The 21,331-nt window shown below is 44.7% G+C and overlaps 1 protein-coding gene across 1 annotated transcript in view; it reads right to left on the bottom strand.

Annotated features, from left to right (window-relative positions):
* Positions 1–1,282: 1,282 nt before the first annotated feature.
* The window catches only part of TMEM64 (transmembrane protein 64), a 38,424-nt gene continuing 18,375 nt past the window's right edge, over positions 1,283–21,331 (bottom strand). The window contains exons 2-3 of the mRNA XM_040432772.1: positions 6,913–7,068; positions 1,283–2,297 (exon numbers count right to left, since the gene is read on the bottom strand). Coding sequence (XP_040288706.1) covers positions 2,112–2,297; positions 6,913–7,068 — 342 coding nt within the window. The 3' untranslated portion in view covers positions 1,283–2,111. The remainder of the gene's footprint in view (positions 2,298–6,912; positions 7,069–21,331) is intronic.

Below are 21,331 nucleotides of genomic sequence, written 5' to 3'. Positions count from 1 at the left end.
TATAGGATAGCGGTCTTACATCTGGTGGCATCAGAGGCTGAGCTTGTTAAGAGCTCATTTATCTGCCTGGATAAATGGCGCAGCTACCGAGTTACATCTCCTCTTCCCAGAATTCCAGAGGAGCGTTGTCTGGCCTATAAAACTCCTCACGCCGTTTAGGTGCTCTCCATTTATTCACAAACTGCCTTACTACCCTAAAGCCTCATGTACCTAACAGTATTATACTTCCAACAGTTTCCAAGTTGTACCCATAAAACTGTATGGGACGCTACTTTATACCTCATACAGAGGCATAAAAAGGGGTTTTATATAGGATTCGCAATAAATCTGCATGCCCCTTCAGATGCCATATTACAGAGGCGCTTCTTGCTGGTTTTAGGGGAGAACACCACACAGCATCTATAGCAGAGTATGGAGCCTAATGTAACCCAGTTTAGCTAACGACTATAACCAGCTTGAACTCTTTTAGGTAAGCGACAACTATCTGTAAACCTAGCCCTTGACATAAACATGGCTTTTACCCGCAACAAACCAAAACTCCAGTTGTATCTAAGGAACTCAACAGGTTAACAAAACACAACTGGTTTAAGAGCACTTTGTAGGGGGTAATTCGGAATTGCTTTCCTTGGACAAGAAAAGTGGTCCTGTGGTTGTCAAACACTATCACTAGGCAAATGACAAAAGAACTAATAAAAGTCTAACAAATTACTTCATATGAAAGAACTAACTAAAACCTTCGGAAATCTGCAAGTAAACGTCCCCCACACCACATGCAGCCAACAAAATGTCTAACGTGGTTAGTCGGATTTAAGGGCAAGGAGTCTACTCTACATAGGAGAAACCTCTGCTCCAATACGCAACTGTAAAGGGAAGACCCACCTTGAAATCCAAATTTTGTATACTGTTCAATGTATCTAAAATAAAAATCAAGGGGGTATTCCCATCACAGACAATGGGGGCATATCGCTAGGCTATGCCCCAATTGTCTGATAGGTGCGTGTCCCCTCTGGGACCTGCACCTACAATGAGGAAATGACAGGAGGGTGCACTGTGCATGCGCAGCTGCCCTCCATTCATTTCTATGGGGCCGCCGAAAATAGCCGAGCACTGGCTCGGCTATTTCCGTCTGCCCCATAGAAATGAATGGGAGCAGGGGCCGCACATGCGCAGTGCACTCCCATTTATTAAGGGAGCAGAGCTTGGTGGTGGACGGACCCCGGGAAATCCGGGGTCCTCCAGCCACAGCTCTCCCCACTCCATTCTCGTTATAGGTGTGGGTCCCGCACCTATCAGACAATGGGGGGCATATCCTAGCGATATGCCCCCACTGTCTGTGATGGGAATACCCCTTTAAAGCAGCTTTGCAAATCATTAAAAAAATATTTTTTCTGTCTAATTCTTATGCGGACCAATGAATCTCCATGGTAAAAGACTACAAGCAAATGTAGTGTACACTGATCTTCTGTATCTTTTTTACTTCTTGCTAACCTACTAAATGTATGATAGAAAGAAGTAGGGACAGCTGAATGGGAGCGTGACAGCGGGATCCGACTACACAGGGTTTGTTATTAGTCTGTTACCATAGCGACACATCCGTCTGTATTAGAGCAGGGGCACAAAGAAGCTGCAAAGTCGTTCGATGTATTGGGACAATATAAAAATAATGTTGCAAAAAGCTGTCCTTTGACTTATGTACAGATTTCTGTAGAAGTTTTCTAGGATTCACCCTTTATTTCAGGTGGGATAATCCTCTAAAAATACTTTAAAAACAAAAAACTTGAAATCATAAATACAATTTAGCATTTTTTTTTTTTTTACACGATTTTCTTAATTTTGTAAGAAATTGCAATGTGCATTAATAAATAAATATGCCATGTCAATTGTTCTTAAGAGCTGTGCAGGAAAAGTGCATTGTATATGCCATGGCACACAGAGATTGTGAAGATCAAAAAGATGCTGCCAACATGGAGATCCGGGTGGGCATCCTTGAAAAAGGAAAAACCACTTAAGGTTCATTTGGAAAGTTCTGGAGGAGCCCAAAATCTTCCTTCAACGAAGAGAAAGTCACTGGAGTCTTGGCAATAACAAAGGCTGCACGACTCAAGCAGAAATCATACGATGTTGATCCCACCCATAGATAACAAGGTTCTTTTGCCGCAGAATAGAGAGCTGCCGCCGTTGAGCTGACTGTCCTTCAGAGAGGTCTTCAGCTCCATTTCACAAGCCAAAATAGCTGCATTCAGCTCAACTTGGGCCCGGTGAACAACATAGAACATAAGCGCTATGCTTATTACAATCTGTGGACAAAGGAAAAACAAAAATAAGAGAGTCACAAACTTTTCACACAACCTTGCATAAATTAAGACAAATATAAGAAACATATAGCTCATCGGAGAAAAAGCCTCCTTTCTCCACTTATCATATCTCCCCTTTCTTTAAATAACAGCCTCTCTGAATTTTCTGCTATGTCTTGAGAGACCAAGATGGACTGTCAGCTCACAGAACAATCGAATTACAGCTGCCTATAGGGGCTATGAGGGGGGAGGGGGAGTGAGCTGCACTGATAGGGCAGTAGCTAATAGTAGGGCCTCATGCACACGACCGTGGGTTTTGTCCACATCCGAATCCGCATTTAATTTTGCGGATCAGATGTGGACCCATTCACCTCAATGAATTTTTTGCAGACAAAAATAGGTAGTTCTAACAGAGGGCAGGACGTACTGATCTGCAAAATTCGGAACGTATACGCCCGGTATCCATTTTTTGCAGATCCACAATTTGCAGATCGTAAAGACAGAGGCTTAAGGCCTAGTTCACACAAATGTTTTTTTTGCGGGTGTACGGGCCCTTTTTATTTGTGTTCCGTATACGGTACCATTCATTTCAATGGTTCCGCAAAAAAAACGGAATGTGTTCCGTATGCATTCCGTTTCGTTGAAAGATAGAACATGTCCTATATTTGGCCGCAAATCACGTTCCGTTGCTCCATTAAAGTCAATGCATCCGTATGTCTTCCGTTTCCGTTCCGTTTTTGCTGAACTATCTATTGAAAATGTTATGCCCAGCCCAATTTTTTCTATGTAATTATTATTACTGTATATGCCATACAGAAAAACGGAACAGAAACACAACGGAACTCAAAAACGGAACAACGGATCCGTGAAAAAGGGACCGCAAAAAACAATAAAAGCCATACGGTCGTGTGAACTAGGCCTAAGTGTTATATCTCAAACCAAGTGCTTTAGTGACATTAATACTGCTCAGCAGTTTTACATAATGTCCTATATGGTACATATGAGCAAGTAAGGGAGTCTCCTGTTTTCTCCAAGTGCAGTCTATGGGAGATATCATAGCAGCTAGCCTCCACCCACCAGCTAAGGCCTCTTTCACACTTGCGTTGTCCGGATCCGTCGTGTACTCCATTTGCCGGAAGTGCCCGCCGGATCCGTAACACCGCAAGTGAACTGAAAGCATTTGAAGACAGATCCGTTTTCAAAATGCGTTCAGTGTTACTATGGCAGCCAGGATGCTATTAAAGTCCTGGTTGCCATAGTAGTAGTGGGGAGCGGGGGAGCAGTATACTTACCGTCCGTGCGGCTCCCCAGGGCGCTTCAGAGTGACGTCAGGGCGCCCCACACGCATGGATCACGTCATCCATGCGCGTGGGGCGCCCTGACGTCACTCTGAAGCGCCCCGGGAGCCGCACGGACGGTAAGTATACTGCTCCCCCGTTCCCCACTACACTTTACCATGGCAAACAGGACTTTAGTGTCCCGGCAGCCATGGTAACCATTCAGAAAAAGCTAAACGTCGGATCCGGTAATGCGCCAAAACAACGTTTAGCTTAAGGCCGGATCCGGATTAATGCCTTTCAATAGGCATTAATTCCGGATCCGGCCTTGCGGCAAGTGTTCAGGATTTTTGACCGGAGCAAAAAGCGCAGCATGCTGCAGTATTTTCTCCGGCCAAAAAATGTTCCGTTCCGGAACTGAAGACATCCTGATGCATCCTGAACGGATTTCTCTCCATTCAGAATGCATTGGGATAATCCTTCCGGCATAGAGCCCCGACGACGGAACTCTATGCCGGAACACAACAACGCAGGTGTGAAAGAGCCCTAAGGGACAACTAAGGACTGGAGATAGCACCTGCAGAGAGGAAAACTGGTAAAAATGAAGAATACAGGTAAATACAACACCAGTCTGAAATATCATGTGAAAGTGTAGGTAAACTTTGAAGAACAAGGCAGCCTTAAATCATGTTTTTGCTCACCAAAGTGTTTTTATTTTATAGTGTCAGATTAAAATGAAGCAACTTGGCAACAGATTTTAATTAAAAAGTTGGTCTTACAGCTCCTGTACAAACTATGTATGGTGTAACCCTGCAGTCTCATATGTTATTCCATTTGTCCCCTACCTTCTGCTGATATACAGCACTGTGCAAAACTTGTAAGCAGGTATGGAAAAACTGCTGCTAAATTAGAATGCTTTAAAAAATATAAATTTATCATTTAACAAAATGCAATATGAATGAAAAATAAATAAATTCAAATCAATATTTGGTGTGACCACACTGCCTTCAAAACGGCATGAGTTCTTCTAGGTAAACTTGCACACAGTTTTTGAAAGAACTCGGCAGGGAGGTTGCTCCCAACACCTTTGAGAACTAACCACAGATCTTCTGTGGATGTAGACTTGCTCTGTTGAGATCAGGGCTCTGCGGGGGCCATATTGTCACTTCCAGGACTCCACGTTCTTTATACCGAAGATAAATCTTAATATTGGCTGTATGTTATGGGTAGTTATCCTGCTGCAGAATAAATTTGGAGCCAGGATCCTCCCTGATGATATTGCATAACGATTAAGTATCTGTCTGTATTTATCAGCATTGAGGACACCATTAATCCTGACCAAATCCCCAACTCTATTTGTTTTAAACTTAGTGCAGGAGATGAAACACACATTCCCTTCAAAATCAGAAGAGATTGAGAACTAGAAGAAACCAGTGGAACCCAGGTACACCTATCTACAGTTCAGAGAAATCTGGCCAGAAGTGGTCTTCATGGAAGAATTGTTGGCAAAAAGCCATACCTTCGACATGGAAACAAGACCAAGCGACTCAGCTATGCATGAAAACACAGGAACTGGGGTGCAGGAAAATGCAGCAGGTACTCTGAACTGATTAATCAAAATATTTGGCTGCAACAGAAAGTAGTTTATTCGCTGAAGGGCTGGAGAGCAGTAGAATAATGAGTGTCTGCAGGCAACAGTGAAGCATGGTAGAGGTTTCTTGAAAGTTTGGGGCTGCATTTCAGCAAATGGAGTTGGGGATTTGGTCAAGATTCATGGTCTCCTCAATGCTGAGGAATGCAGGCAGATACTTACCTATCATGCAATACCATCAAGGAGGTTTCTTATTGGCTCCAAATTTATTCTGCAGCAGGACAACCACCTCAAACATACACAGTCAGTGTCATTAAGAACGATCTTCAGCGTGAAAAAGAACAAGGAGCCCTGGAAGTGAGGATATGGCTCCCACAGAGCCCTGATCTCAACATCATCAAGCCTGTCTGGGATTACATGAAGAGACAGAAGGGGTTAAGTAAGTCTACATCCACAGGAGATCTGTGGTTAGTTCTCAAAGATGTCTGGAACAACCACTCTGCTGAGTTCCTTCAAACAATGCGTGCAAGTGTACCTAGAAGAACGGATGCTGTTTTGAAGGCAAAGGATGGTCACGCTGAATATTCATTTCATTTAGATTTGTCTTTTGTCCATTTGATAAAAATAAACTATTCTCACTTAAAGGGGTTGTCCAGGTTCAGAGCGGAACCCGGACATACCTCCATTTTCACCCCGGCAGCCCCCCTGACTTGAGCATCGGAGCAGTTCATGCTCTCCTTTGCCCTGCGCTAGATCGCAATACCAGTGTGTTCGGTGAGGTTACCGGCTCTGATGGGCGTGCTTTAGCGCTGCCCTAGCTGTTTTACTGGCTAGGGCAGCGCTAAAGCCCACCCATCAGTGCCGGAGACGTCACCAGGCTTCCTGGCAGCCCCATGGAGAGCCCGGTTCGTCACCGGAACTCCTGAAAATGCCTTTGCCCTGCGCGATTTAGCACAGGCGTGATTTAGCGCAGGGCAAAGGAGAGCATCGGAGCATGAACTGCTCCGATGCTCAAGTCAGGGGGGCTGCCGGGGTGAAAATGGAGGAATGTCCGGGTTAAGCTCTATACCAGGACAACCCCTTTAACATCTGCATATGCTTACTTTTCAGTATACTTTCAATGAACTTGTACAGTGTCATACATCTACAGAATAACTTGTGCCATGTCTATCAGGTTGGTGCATATGCGTAGCTGCTTGTTTATGGGTATCCATGATGTCTGTAGAGAATTCTATTCAGAAGACATAGATCCCACTGGAAACCGTGAACATTCGTATGACATATCGGGATGTCACAAACAATCGTGAAAGACTCCTTTTGTTGCTTTTTATGCCAGGAGGATGTAATACGTCAAGAGTGGGCCTATAATGCAAGGAGTCATGCAATTTTAGATGTTACCAGGACCATTGTTGTGGCGGTGACTTTCCATGGTGAGTACTAGGCAGTGAGCCCTTTCCACACCAAATCTGCATATGTTGTTACTTATGGATTTTGAATCAGCTTTCCCCCAGATAGGTCTTTGCAATGGACTAAAAATCGGCACAATATTTACATGCTGCAGATTCCAAAATCGGCCCGCGGGTCAAGAGGAAGATTTCTGCATCGTGCACACAAGATTTTGAAAATCTCATCTACTTAAGCTGGTACTGTATCACGCTGCGGATTTTCCACACGAAAACTCACGCATAATACACACTGTGTGCACATATCCACAAAAAGAAGGAGTCCGAATACGATAAGTGAATGCTACCTGTAAGCTGAATATGAAGTATCCACTAACACTTTGTTCCGCAATGACATCCTCCATCGTACGTAAAGTTGTTCCCAAGTAGGAATTCAAGAGCTGGGTTGGGAACAGGCCCACTGAAGATGCCGCAAGGTAGTTGGGTAATGAGAGATCTGTAATCTACGGAGGAAAAAAAAAATAAAATAAAGTGATAAAAAAACAAACATATATTGCATCTTTTCTTTTTTTGCAGTTTAGAGAATACAATAATTTGGAGTCAGATCAATCCATTTATTATCAAACATGATATGTAAAAAACTGATGGACTGCTGAGGCAATGCAGATACTTTCCCAATACTGGCCCCCGAGCAGCAATGCTAGAGTCTAGGTTTACACAATACCATTCTGATAATATTATGACACTTAAAGGTTATGGACACTTTTGGGAGGCAATTTTGTTATTACATTGTACTCATTTTAAGCTAAAAATCATTTTTTCAATAGGTTTTTATAAAAAAAAATATTATATTATAAATACACTGCTCAAAAAAATAAAGGGAACACAAAAATAACACATCCTAGATCTGAATTAATTAAATATTCTTCTGAAATACTTTGTTCTTTACATAGTTGAATGTGCCGACAACAAAAATCACACAAAAATTTAAAAATGGAAATCTGGATTTGGAGTCACACTCAAAATTAAAGTGGAAAAACACACTACAGGCTGATCCAACTTTGATGTAATGTCCTTAAAACAAGTCAAAATGAGGCTCAGTAGTGTGTGTGGCCTCCACGTGCCTGTATGACCTCCCTACAACGCCTGTGCATGCTCCTGATGAGGTGGCGACGGTCTCCTGAGGGATCTCCTCCCAGACCTGGACTAAAGCATCTGCCAACTCCTGGACAGTCTGTGGTGCAACATGACGTTTGTGGATAGAGCGAGACATGATGTCCCAGATGTACTCAATTGGATTCAGGTCTGGGGAACGGGCAGGCCAGTCCATAGCATCAATGCCTTCGTCTTGCAGGAACTGCTGACACACTCCAGCCACATGAGGTCTAGCATTGTCTTGCATTAGGAGGAACCCAGGGCCAACCGCACCAGCATATGGTCTCACAAGGGGTCTGAGGATCTCATCTCGGTACCTAATGGCAGTCAGGCTACCTCTGGCGAGCACATGGAGGGCTGTGCGGCCCTCCAAAGAAATGCCACCCCACACCATTACTGACCCAATGCCAAACCGGTCATGCTGGAGGATGTTGCAGGCAGCAGAACGTTCTCCACGGCGTCTCCACATGTGCTCAGTGTGAACCTGCTTTCATCTGTGAAGAGCACAGGGCGCCAGTGGCGAATTTGCCAATCTTGGTGTTCTCTGGCAAATGCCAAACGTCCTGCACGGTGTTGGGCTGTAAGCACAACCTCCACCTGTGGACGTCGGGCCCTCATATCACCCTCATGGAGTCTGTTTCTGACCGTTTGAGCAGACACATGCACATTTGTGGCCTGCTGGAGGTCATTTTGCAGGGCTCTGGCAGTGCTCCTCCTGTTCCTCCTTGCACAAAGGCGGAGGTAGCGGTCCTGCTGCTGGGTTGTTGCCCTCCTCCACGTCTCCTGATGTACTGGCCTGTCTCCTGGTAGCGACTCCATGCTCTGGACACTACGCTGACAGACACAGCAAACCTTCTTGCCACAGCTCGCATTGATGTGCCATCCTGGATAAACTGCACTACCCGAGCCACTTGTGTGGGTTGTAGACTCCATCTCATGCTACCACTAGAGTGAAAGCACCGCCAGTATTCAAAAGTGACCAAAACATGAGCCAGGAAGCATAGGAACTGAGAAGTGGTCTGTGATCACCACCTGCAGAACCACTCCTTTATTGGGGGTGTCTTGCTAATTGCCTATAATTTCCACCTGTTGTCTATCAATTTGCACAACAGCATGTGAAATTGATTGTCACTTAGTGTTGCTTCCTAAGTGGACAGTTTGATTTCACAGAAGTGTGATTGACTTGGAGTTACATTGTGTTGTTTAAGTGTTCCCTTTATTTTTTTGAGCAATATATATATATATATATATATATATATATATATATATATATTTTTTTTTTTTTTTTGAGATTCTCTAGTAGCATGCTCTGTGTTCAGTCAGGCAGCTCAGCAGAGGCTCCTTATCTTTGACCTTATAAACAAACACTCATTATAGCTCAATTCTTTTTTATATAAAATTGTCTTTTTATTAAAGTTTTCTTTTGAAATGAAACACAGCAAAAAAAAAACAAAAAAAAAACATTGGGCCATTGCCCAAAAGTGTTCTCCAAGGTATTAAACATATGGAATCTTAGGGTACTTTCACACTTGCGTTGTTTGATTCCGGCAGGCAGTTCCGTTGCCTGAACTGACTGCCTGATCAGGCAAACTGTATGCAAACGCATGTCTTTTTTTTCTGACTGATCGGGCATTTTTCAGACTGATCAGGATCCTGATCAGTCAGAAAAATGCATTGCAATACAGGATCAGTTTTTCCGGTGTCATCAGGCAAAACGGATCCGGTATTTTTTTTCTTCTCATTTTTAAAGGTCTGCGCATGCCGGATCCGGCACTAATACATTCCTATGGAAAAAAATGCCGGAACCGGCATTCGGGCAAGTCTTCAGTTTTTTTGGGGCCAGGGATAAAACCGTAGCATGCTACGGTTTTCTCTTTTGCCTGATCAGTCAAAATGACTGAACTGAAGACATCCTGAACGGATTACTACCCATTCAGAATGCATGGGGATATGCCTGATCAGTTCTTTTCCGGTATAGAGCCCCTAGGACGAAACTCTATGCCGGAAAAGAAAAACGCTAATGTGAAAGTAGCCTTAATTACATATAGAGATTTCAATGCAAGTTTACAATGTAGGTCAGCACTTAGGTAGACATGTTGATGTCTATTGGGTGACTAATATCAAGTTATTGATCATTGTATTGCCAGCAATCAGTCATGTCACCCAGGGAGAAGAGACAGACATAGACAAGACAGGATACGAGGGGAATGGAGGGAGAAGGGTATGCCAAAGAAAACAGTATGGTATTAAGCAAGCGCATCAATATAATCGTCCCAGAGTTTCCAAATTTTGTCAAATCGTTCAACCTGATTGGAATACTTAACTTCCCTCACGACCATTCTTCTAACATCTAATACATTAGTTACAGGGTCAGAGCGAGTAGGCCTGTCTTGTCGTTTCCAAAAACGGGCTAATAGCTCAATTCTTATCTTACTGATCAGAATGTGGCTACAATAAATGTTTTTGCGCTATTGGTAATTTAGAGATAAGGGTTATTAGAAGACTGGCAGAAAGTTAAAGGGGTTTTCCAAGTCTTATATACTGATGACCTACCCTCAGGATAGGTCATCGGTATCTGATCAGTGAGGGTCCGACACCCGGGACTCCTGCCAATCAGCTGTTTGAGAAGGCAGACACGCAGTAGTGCTGCGGCCTTCTCTCAGCTTTGCCTAGGCCATTTGACATTATGTCCATCGGTCACTTAACCTAGGCGCAGCTCAGCCCCATAGACATGAATGGGGCTGAGCATGATACGAAACACAGCCGCTATACAATGTACAGCACTGTGCTTGGTAAGCTGAAAGAAGCCTTCTTAAAAAGTCGATTGGCAGGGGTCCTGGGTGTTGGACCCCCCACGATCAGTATTGGGAAACCCTTTTTAAGTGAAAGTACCATTCTCACAGCTAGGCAGAAGTTCACCCTTTATGACAAAGCTGCTGAATATTTTTTATAAAAATAAATAAATAAAAAAAGAACTTTAAATCCCAAATAAGTAAAATGCAATACTAAAAAATGCCCCTGAAGGTGTACATAACCTTTAAGTATTCTGTAGGGTGATGATTTACATAGATGGATTCCTCAGAACGCCATGGGCCCCTGTGGAGGCAACAAGGACAGCAGCCCAGGAGTCAAACTCAGCAATGGCAGCCACTGCCCCGGGCGCCAGGCTCAGAGCTGGTGAGGGGGGAGAGATGACAAGGAACATGCAGTGTTAGGGCCATGGGAGGATACACTTTAGGCTACTTTCACACTACCGTTCAGAACGGATGCGTCTGCATTAAAACTTAGAAAATTTTCTAAGTGTGAAAGTTGTCTGAGCGGATCCGTTCAGACTTTACATTGAAAGTCAATGGGGAACGGATCCGCTTGAAGATTGAGCCATATTGTGTCATCTTCAAGCGGATCCGTCCCCATTGACTTCCATTATGAGTCTGGACGGATCCGCTCGCCTCCGCACGGCCAGACGGACACCCGAACGCTGCAAGCAGCGTTCAGGTGTCCGCTCACTGAGCGGAGCGGAGGCTGAACGCTGGCAGACTGATGCATTCTCAGTGGATCCGCCTCCACTGAGAATGCATTGGGGCCAGACAGATGCGTTCGGGGCCGCTCGTGAGCCCCTTCAAACGGTGCGCACGAGCGGACACCTGAACGCTAGTGTGAAAGTAGCCTTAATTGTTGGATCCCATGTCTAAATTCATTTCATGGTATGGGGGGGTCTGAATACATTTTGGAATCTGACATTTTCATTGTGTGTTTCAACCTTTTTTCATCCTAAAATCAAATTTAAAAAAAATGCATAAAAATCCAGATCCAGACATGATGGATTTGCGGCATAAATCCAGTTATAATAAATAAGGACATGACAAATAGTTTAAAACCTCCTCTAAGGATGGAACCTACAAACCAAGAGAACAGATCCATAAAGAGTACAGGTCAGAGAACACAGATGTCCCCAGTCAGGTATGCTTCCAATAGATAGTACATCATACTTTAAATGAGAATTATAAATCATATTTTCTGGGATTCCCCACAATTTTTAAATCTCTTCTTGCTGACATTGTATTGGAACATTCACTATTTACTACGTGTGTATAAACATCTGTCCTGGTCATATGAGGGAGACCATGGTGCATGGCTAGTTAATATATTTATTTAATACAGGATTCCCCCTTTAACACCCCTTCGCATCATGCATTGTAAATGTATGGCACAGCAGGAGAGTAGATCCTATGAACCACCATATATATAAAAAATAAAAAAAAAAGGGTTATGGCTCAGAAAATGGAGACACAAAAATATTTTTTTTAAAAGATTTTATTGTGAAAAAGTAGGATTGAGTGAATCGGGTTCAGATTGCTGTATCCAAACCCTATTCTTTTAAAAACTATGCTAAGAATATAGTCTCCGTCCTACTGTAAAATGTATTGTCTCTACATAGGTCTTTTCAAAGTTTTAGCAAACTTTGAGAGAGAGACTTTGTCTTGCCGCTATTACGTATCACTTAATTTATTCGCATAAATTACTTATCAAAATACGAAGCTGAACTCTGCTTCGTTAATGAGTGACCAGCAGAATGCATTATTTATGCAGCAAGGTGAATCGTGCAAAGTTTAAAATGTAAAGTAAAAGGATGGCGGAATGGACGGCTCCCAGTCTTCATTTTAAGTGTTATTAGGCTGAAGCACGCTCTGTTCACTGAAATAAATTATGGTAATGTTTGAAGAGGTTCTCCAGTTTCATAGTTAATTTTAATGTTTATCTGCTCAAGAAAAGCCCAAACACTGCATATTTTTGCTCCATATACCTGTATTTCAGGTCAGCACTTTCTTTCACCTGTTCTCAGCATCACTGCATCCTGGCAGGATGTTTACAAGCAGAACTTCCTGATTTCATCAGCTTCCTGTTGGGGTTTCTTCAAAAAACAGCATGCTTTCTCTGTAATGTTTTACAGGACTTGCTCCGTCTAGCTAATATGGAGAGAGGAGTCATAGGAAACATGCCCACTGCAGAGGTGGCAGCATGGCTGGAGGATCAAGCCCTGAGAAATATTACAGGGCAAAGCATGCTGGGTTTGGTTAGAAACCCCAAAAGGAAGCTGATGAAATCAGGAAGTTCTGCTTGTAAACATCCTGCCAGGATGCAGTGATGCTGAGAACAGGGGAAGGAAAATGCTGACATGAAATACAGGTATAAGGGGTAAAATTATGCAGTGCTTAGAGTGATTAAAAAAAAAAAAAAAAGGTCATTATAAAACAGGTGAACTCCTTTATTGAACCAAAAAGTTTGAGCAGCAATAAAAAAAAAAAATAATAAAAAAAAGGTTTCTATGGGTACTGTATAATAATGCTCAGAATTTTTTTGCTACGTTAAGCATCCCACCCTTTTTGCAGCGTGCCACTACAGCCTCACCCAGTAAGCAGCTCTCCCAGGTTGACATCTCAGCAACCCCATTCTGAGGACTTCAGGATCCTACTTTAATGAGATGCTGGCGCTGCTGTTTGTATTTTCAGCTATTCAATCCAGCAGTCTGCAGCAAAAGACTCCGTGAAATTTAATTAAAGAGAAAGCGCACTGCCAGAAAACTATGTGGCGCTGCTGGTAACCGCATAATTGAAATAATTTAGACGATAACTCAGAGCACACAGAAATTACTACAAGTCATTACCAATACTTCACTTACATTGTCTGTGAAGACAAAATCATCAACATACAAAAACCTGTGCTGTAAAAAAAGAAAACCTCCCCCTCCATCATCCTCTCAACGGCTGGGGAACGAGCGGCTCTGGATTTAGCTGTGCCTCTACCCACCGGTGCCAAAGCTGCTGAAACTTTCCAACATAACGAGTAGGAAATCATATGCACCGGGGGTGCAAGTTGCTGGTTTAGGTGTAGAAAATGGTCTAAATGTAAGCCAGCTAGAAAGCAGTCTAACATTTAGCATTGGAGGTGAATACGCCAAAGTTATGTAGAGGCCGGTGCCTCTATATAACTCCGGCAGATCCACCTCCAGCTATAGGGCGTCTAAAACACTTAATAAATGTGCCCCTTAGTCCCAAACCTGTGGACAAGTTCTTTTTATGGGGCAACCCCTTTAAAACTTTCTAAAAGGGTCTGACATTAACTTGCAAGGTAGCCACCTATAGGTGGCACTAGAGAGACCATTTATTTTTTATAGACAAGAGCTTTTAGACACCCTTTTCCCCCAGACAACATTGCACTCGAGCTGTTGTGAAACTACAACTCCCAGAATGCACACTTGCTCAGCTGTTCTTTGAACTCCCACTGAAGTGAAGGCAGCATAATGGGAGTTGTAGTGTCACAACAGCTAGTCTGTACCTTCCGAGGTAAAGACCACCTAGATACGGGCAATGGATAACCCTCACAGCCATGTATGAATTTAAAAAAAAAAAATAGATAAAAAAAAAAAATTAAACCTCATGGGCATCACCGCGTCCAAAAAAAATATTTTTCCAATACGGCTAATGAAGGGACAAAATGGCCAATTTCCCATTTTTTCCCATCGCTTCTTTTACACAACAAAGTTTTTAATAAAATGATCAAAAAGTCACACACTCTCCAAAATGAAATCAATAAAAACTACAGTTCGTCCAGCAAAAAAAAAAAAAAAGCCCCACACAGCTCAGTAGATATAACTCTAAAAAAGTAATGGGGTCAGAATATGGTGATTTTTTTTTTTTTTTCCAAAGTTTACATTTATTTTTACACTATTTAGACATAAAAAAACCTATACATATGTGGTATCGTTATATCAGAGAATGAAGAGCACAGGTCAGTTTTGCCGCAAAGGGAAAGCCATGGGAACAAAACCCGTAAAGGAAGAATTGCGTTTTTTCCCCAATCCCACCCCATTTGGATTTTTTTCCCCGCTTCCCACTACATTGTATGCCATATTAAATGGTGGCATTAGAACGTACAACTTGTCCCGCAAAAAAAGCCCTCCTACAGCTCTGTGAACGGGGGGGGGAGTTATAGCTCAAGAAAGATGGGGAACAAATTGGAAAACGCAAAAACGAAAAACCTCCGGTATCCTAAGGGTTAGGGAAAAGTTTATCAAGGGAAATGAGCCCCAAGAAAAATAAACATAATTTAAACTAATATGGAAAACTGGTGTGAATCATCCTTGTGTACCAGGACGCCGTGGGCATAGCATCGCGTGATACGTAAATAATTAACGGTTGATATTATCACTCGTACAAACTATTACATATGGCTTTTACAGCAATAATCATGATCCGCATGTACCAGAAAACCTCCATCAGACGGAACCCAGCAGCGGCTGGAGAGGAGTGGAGGCGCCAGGGAGCGCGGCTCACAACTATCAGGAACGATGGCAGAGACTTCCAGGATTTCACCGATTATAAATCTCCCCCTATGCCCACATTTTGAGGGCTTGCTACACAATTTCTGTAACACAACAAATGTATATAGAAAGCACTGGCGTTCTCTTCCACAAGTACAAGTCATGTGACCCGGTTGGTTGTCTTGCTGACATCACATCGACGGAACACATGCCCCCTTTACCCCCAAAGGGCAGGACTGCCCTTCAATGTGATGTCAGCACTGAGGGGCAGAGTCAGCGAGGGGCTGCGTCTGTGTATGTCCACAGGAGCGTGCCGGCTGGGAATCAGCTGTGCGCTCTTCCTCCTACACAGCAGCAACATGACGTCAGCAAGAGTCTATTATATATCAATTCAATGGTGTCTGTTAGACCAGAGCGGGGGTTACTAGTATGCAGCATGTATAGGTGGATAGCACAGTAAGGGCTCATGCACACAAACGTATTTTCTTTGCGTGTCCGTACTGTTTCTTTTTTTGCGGAGCGTATACGGAACCATTCATTTCAAAGGGTCCACAAAAATTTTTTTTTAAAAAAAGGTACTCCGTGTGCATTCCGTTTCACAAATAAATAAATCAAACATGTCCTATTATTGTCTGCATTACAAACAAAAATAGGAGTGTTCTATTAGGGGCCAGCTGTTTTTCCGTATGGACCGCAAAATACATACGGTCGTGTGCATGAGCCCTAAGGCGGAGTACAAACCTCAGTTATATCCATCAGTTATTGTGAGCCAAAACCAGTAGTGAAGCCTACACGGAGATCAGGTGTAGTGGAAAGATCTGCACCTGTTCTGTGTTTTTGACCTGCACCCGCTTTTGGTTCACCATAACTGATCAAATAACTGAAGTGTGAGCTCAGCCTTACAGATCATTAGATCGGGAGCAAGTTCAATTTCTATAGCACTTCCCCTTAAAAGGTGAAGACACAGCAACAGGTCTTAAAGGGTTTCTACCACCAGAAATCCTGTTATGTAGCTGACTGATATAGCGATGCGCTAATGTCAGCACTACATAACAGTGTGTTTCTAACATTAGTCCCTGCAGCCGTTTTTGTTAAAAACGTACTTTTATAGATATGCTAATGAGCCTGGTGCTATGTGGGCGTCATTAGCACCTAGAGGGCTCCGTCCACTAACCATTTCAGCCGCCCATCTCGTCCCTCCAGCCCGCCCTGCTCCTGTTGATTGACGTGAAACTTCAGTATCTCGTACCAATTCCTGCGCCGTGCGCTTCTGTATTCTACCGGCGCCGGCTTCCTCACTGCGCCTGCGCCAACTACGTTACAATGAGGAAGCCGGCACCAGGAGCGCAGCATTCACTCACTGTGCCTGCGCTGAATACAGAAGCGCACGGCGCAGGAATTGGTACGAGATACTGAGAAGTTTCACGTCAATCAACAGGAGCAGGGCGGGCTGGAGGGACACGATGGGCGGCTGAAATGGTTAGTGGACGGAGCCCTCTAGGTGCTAATGACGCCCACATAGCACCTAGCGGCTCATTAGCATATCTATAAAAGTGCTTTTTTAACAAAAACGGCTGCAGGGACTAATGTTAGAAACATACTGTTATGTAGTGCTGACATTAGCGCATCGCTATATCAGTCGGCTACATAACAGTATTTCTGGTGGTAGAAACCCTTTAATACTCAAACACCAGGAGTCTCCAACCATTGCTAAACAGCAGCTGCAGGCTGTCAGGAGAGGTTATGAGTTGTAGTCAAGCGTCAGCTTGAGAGATGCAGATTGGGGACCATCGATCATAGACCATATGTAGTGCATCGATCAAGATCGATGATTCCCCCCCCCCCCCCCCCCCCAGGCCAGAATTCACCGTCTCAGGTGACTTTGAGGGACAAGTCTCCATTTTCACACACACAGTCCATCACTAGTCAACTATTAACAATCCCTTGACTACAACATATCAACAACACGTGACAGCTGTGCCAAGGAGTATGTTGTCAGAGGACGGCGGATTCCTGAAGTCCATGTTTCATTTCAGCAAAGTTTAGAGAAGGTGACAAGGGCCGAGATACAGTCAGGTCCATAAATATTGGGACATCGACACAATTCTAACATTTTTGGCTCTATGCACCATCACAATGGATTTGAAATGAAACAAACAAGATGTGCTATAACTGCAGACTGTCAGCTTTAATTTGAGGGTATTTACATCCAAATCAGGTGAACGGTGTAGGAATTACAACAGTTTTCATATGTGTCTCCAACTTGTTAAGTGACCAAAAGTAATGGGACCATTGGATTCTCAGCTGTTCCATGGCCAGGTGTGTGTTATTCCCTCATTATCCCAATTACAATGAGCAGATAAAAGGTCCAGAGTTCATTTCCAGTGTGCTATTTGCATTTGGAATCTGTTGCTGTCAACTCTCAAGATGAGATGCAAAGAGCTGTCACTATCAGTGAAGCAAGCCATCATTAGGCTGAAAAAACAAAACAAACCCATCAGAGAGATAGCAAAAACATTAGGCGTGGCCAAAACAACTGTTTGGAACATTCTTCAAAAGAAGGAACGCACCAGTGAGCTCAGCAACACCAAAAGACCCAGAAGACCGCGTAAATCAACTGTGGTGGATGACCGAAGAATTCTTTCCCTGGTGAAGAAAACACCCTTCACAACAGTTGGCCAGATCAAGAACACTCTGCAGGAGGTAGGTGTATGTGTGTCAAAGTCAACAATCAAGAGAAGACTTCACCAGAGTGAATACAGAGGGTTCACCACAAGATGTAAACCATTGGTGAGCCTCAAAAACAGGAAGGCCAGATTAGAGTTTGCCAAACGACATCTAAAAAAGCCTTCACAGTTCTGGAACAACATCCTATGGACAGATGAGACCAAGATCAACTTGTACCAGAGTGATGGGAAGAGAAAAGTATGGAGAAGGAAAGGAACTGCTCATGATCCTAAGCATACCACCTCATCAGTGAAGCATGGTGGTGGTAGTGTCATGACGTGGGCATGTATGGCTGCCAACGGAACTGGTTCTCTTGCATTTATTGATGATGTGACTGCTGACAAAAGCAGCAGGATGAATTCTGAAGTGTTTCGGGCAATATTATCTGCTCATATTCAGCCAAATGCTTCAGAACTCATAGGACGGCGCTTCACTGTGCAGATGGACAATGACCCAAAGCATACTGCAAAAGCAACCAAAGAGTTTTTTAAGGGAAAGTGGAATGTTATGCAATGGCCGAGTCGATCACCTGACCTGAATCCGATTGAGCATGCATTTCACTTGCTGAAGACAAAACTGAAGGGAAAATGCCCCAAGAACAAACAGGAACTGAAGACAGTTGCAGTAGAGGCCTGGCAGAGCATCACCAGGGATGAAACCCAGCGTCTGGTGATGTCTATGCGTTCCAGACTTCAGGCTGTAATTGACTGCAAAGGATTTGCAACCAAGTATTAAAAAGTGAAAGTTTGATTTATGATTATTATTCTGTTCCATTACTTTTGGTCCCTTAACAAGTGGGAGGCACATATGCAAACTGTTGTAATTCCTACACCGATCACCTGATTTGCATGTAAATACCCTCAAATTAAAGCTGACAGTCTGCAGGTAAAGCACATCTTGTTCCTTTCATTTTAAATCCATTGTGGTGGTGTATAGAGCCAAAAATGTTAGAATTGTGTCCCAATATTTATGGACCTGACTGTATATTTTCGGTACTTGAGCTGAGGAGACACAAGGTCAAAACATCATCTATAAACTTCTAATGCCATCTTCCAGGGTACTTCCCATGGCCATCACCATTCTCACCTAGCTCCTACACTCTCCAGTACTTTGTCCATCCTTTCCTAAAGGGTAAATCCCACCTGGAACATGGATATGCTATAAATGTCCGATAGGTCAACGTTCTTGCTTATTTTCAGAAGTGTTACTAAAGAGCATGGAAAGAGCTGTCAATGTGCGTCTATATCTTCATTCCTGTTAGGCCTCTTGCACACCAACGTGTGCTGTGGACCGCAAATTGTGGTCCGCAATACACGGGCACCGACTGTGGGCCAGCCACATGCGGATTGCGGCCCCACTTGAATGGAGTCCGCGATCCGTCGGTTCCGCAAATAGATAGGACTACTTCTATCTTTTTGCGGAACGGAAGCACAGGACGCAACACCAGAGAAGCACCCTGTAGTGCTTCTGTTCCGCAATGTGTCTCCGGATTTGGGGACCCATTCAAGTGATGCGGAATGTACACGGCTGGTGTCCCGTGTATTGCGGACCCACCGTATGTGGGCCGCAATACGGCCACAGGGGACACGCGGTCGTGTGTCAGAGGCCTTAAGGCATGACGGGACCCACACCTATCAGACATTTATGGCATATCCTATGAATAGTGCAAGACTTGGGTTAATATTATAGCAAGCATGAAGCAACAAGTCTACCAAAGTAGAAAACTCTCGTGAGGTCGGGGGAAATTTCCTTCATGTTTTCACATCTGTGCTTCTCCCCATGTTTGGTAGCTAGCTCCACAGCGGTGATATTCATTAGATACGATCTTGGGTTCTGTTTACACTGGTATCTTTAGCTTTTAGTCAAGGTTCTGGTATTTTGAACAGCATAAACAGTGCAATGGACAGCTATGTCATAGTCAAAAACCACAACCCTGACAGAAACCCATCATGTTAATAAGCTATGTAATGCACGGTAGCCATAATGCTAGTGTGAACAAAGCCCTTATCTTTATAGACCGTAAATTCACCAATTCTGACAGAAAACACGCAAATGTACTGTGGGAGTTGACACATTCCCTTACTATACCGTGCGATGGATAAACCTCTCAAAAGGCCCACACTCTTTTCTTCTTTTATTGCACGAGGTTTTGTTCATATTTTAACACTGCTAGGCGGGGGCTTCCACCTAGCAGTGTTCCTGGTTACGTCACCGACACTAATGGGGGGGCTTTAGCACTGCCATAGTAGGCTGTTTGACAGGCTAGGTCAGTGCTAAAGCCCACCCATTAGTGCTGGTAATGTAAACGGGCTCAACCCAGCATTCCCATACCGAGACCCGGTATGTCAATGGATCTGCTGAAAAAGCCCTTGCCCTGCACGATTCAGCGCAGGGCAAGGGAGAGCACTAAATGGGGCTGCCTTGGTGAAGAAGGGGATATGTCCAGGTTCAGCTCTGAACCCCGACAACCCCTTTAAAAGGGGTTGTCTCATCACAGACAATGGGGGCATATTGCTAGGATATGCCCCCATTGTCTTAGAGGTGCTGGTCCCACCACTGGAATCCACCGCTATATCGGGAACAAAGCCCTGCGAAATGGTGGCTGGAGGACTCCGATCTGGCCACCACCAAGCGCGCTCCCCATAGAAGTGAATGGTAGCACACCGCGCATGATTGGGAGCGCTGGCAAATCACTTATATGGGCCCGACGTAAATAGCCGAGCTCTGCTATTTTCAGCGGCCCCATAAATAAATGGAGGGCGGCTGCGCATGCGCAGTGCGCCCTCCAACACTTTCGGGGCTCCGTTCCGATATGGTGGCATATCCTAGAGATAGGCCCCCATGGTCAGTCAGGCCGGACTGGAGCGCAGCGGTGGGGGAGGACGCGCATGAAGAGGCCGGGCGGTGAAGGACTGGTGAGGAAAGGGTTAAGATGTTTGTGGGGGCGGTGTAAGAGGTAAGGCGGGAGTTGCCAGGACGGCGGGGGGCGTGGCCGGAGCAGTGACTGAGGAAGGAGGCGGAAGTGAGGTCAGTGCGGCCAGGGGAGACAAACGTGCAGGACGGGCCTCATGATGTCGGCGCCAGGGATGTCGGTGGAGGAGATGCTGGAGAGGCTGAGGCGAGAAGCGGAGGTGAGGGGGCCTGGCTGGCTACAGGAGCAGGTGGGCGCCTGCATTGTATCGCCTGCTCCGGTGGCTACCCCCATTGCTAGGGCTGCCCGGCTGCGGCGGAGTATCCCGCCGGCACGCCTAAGCCCTGAAATCACCCCCCGGGCCCGGCGCCGAATAGGGAGCCCCCCTGTGGACCCTCGGCGGCGGAGAGCGGCCGCTCAGCCTCCTGCGAGCCGCTCTCGCCGTGGGAGGAATCCCGATTCTCGGCGGGGCCCTGATAGGAGCGGGACGCCCCTTCCCCCGTTCCCTGCAGCAGTCGACTCGGATGCGGGACCAGGGACGGTGGACCGGCCCAGGCCTTCCTTAAGCGGGCGGTCCACTCGGCAGTCAGATAGTATCAGGCTTCCTCGGGCTGCTCTGAGGGGAGAGGAGTTCCAGGGCAGGCCCAGAGAA

The sequence above is a fragment of the Bufo bufo genome, chromosome 5 (genome assembly GCF_905171765.1).
Source record: "Bufo bufo chromosome 5, aBufBuf1.1, whole genome shotgun sequence".
Lineage (NCBI taxonomy): Eukaryota > Metazoa > Chordata > Amphibia > Anura > Bufonidae > Bufo > Bufo bufo.
Note: the sequence above shows the minus strand (reverse complement) of the source record. Positions and strands in the feature narration are given on the sequence as shown.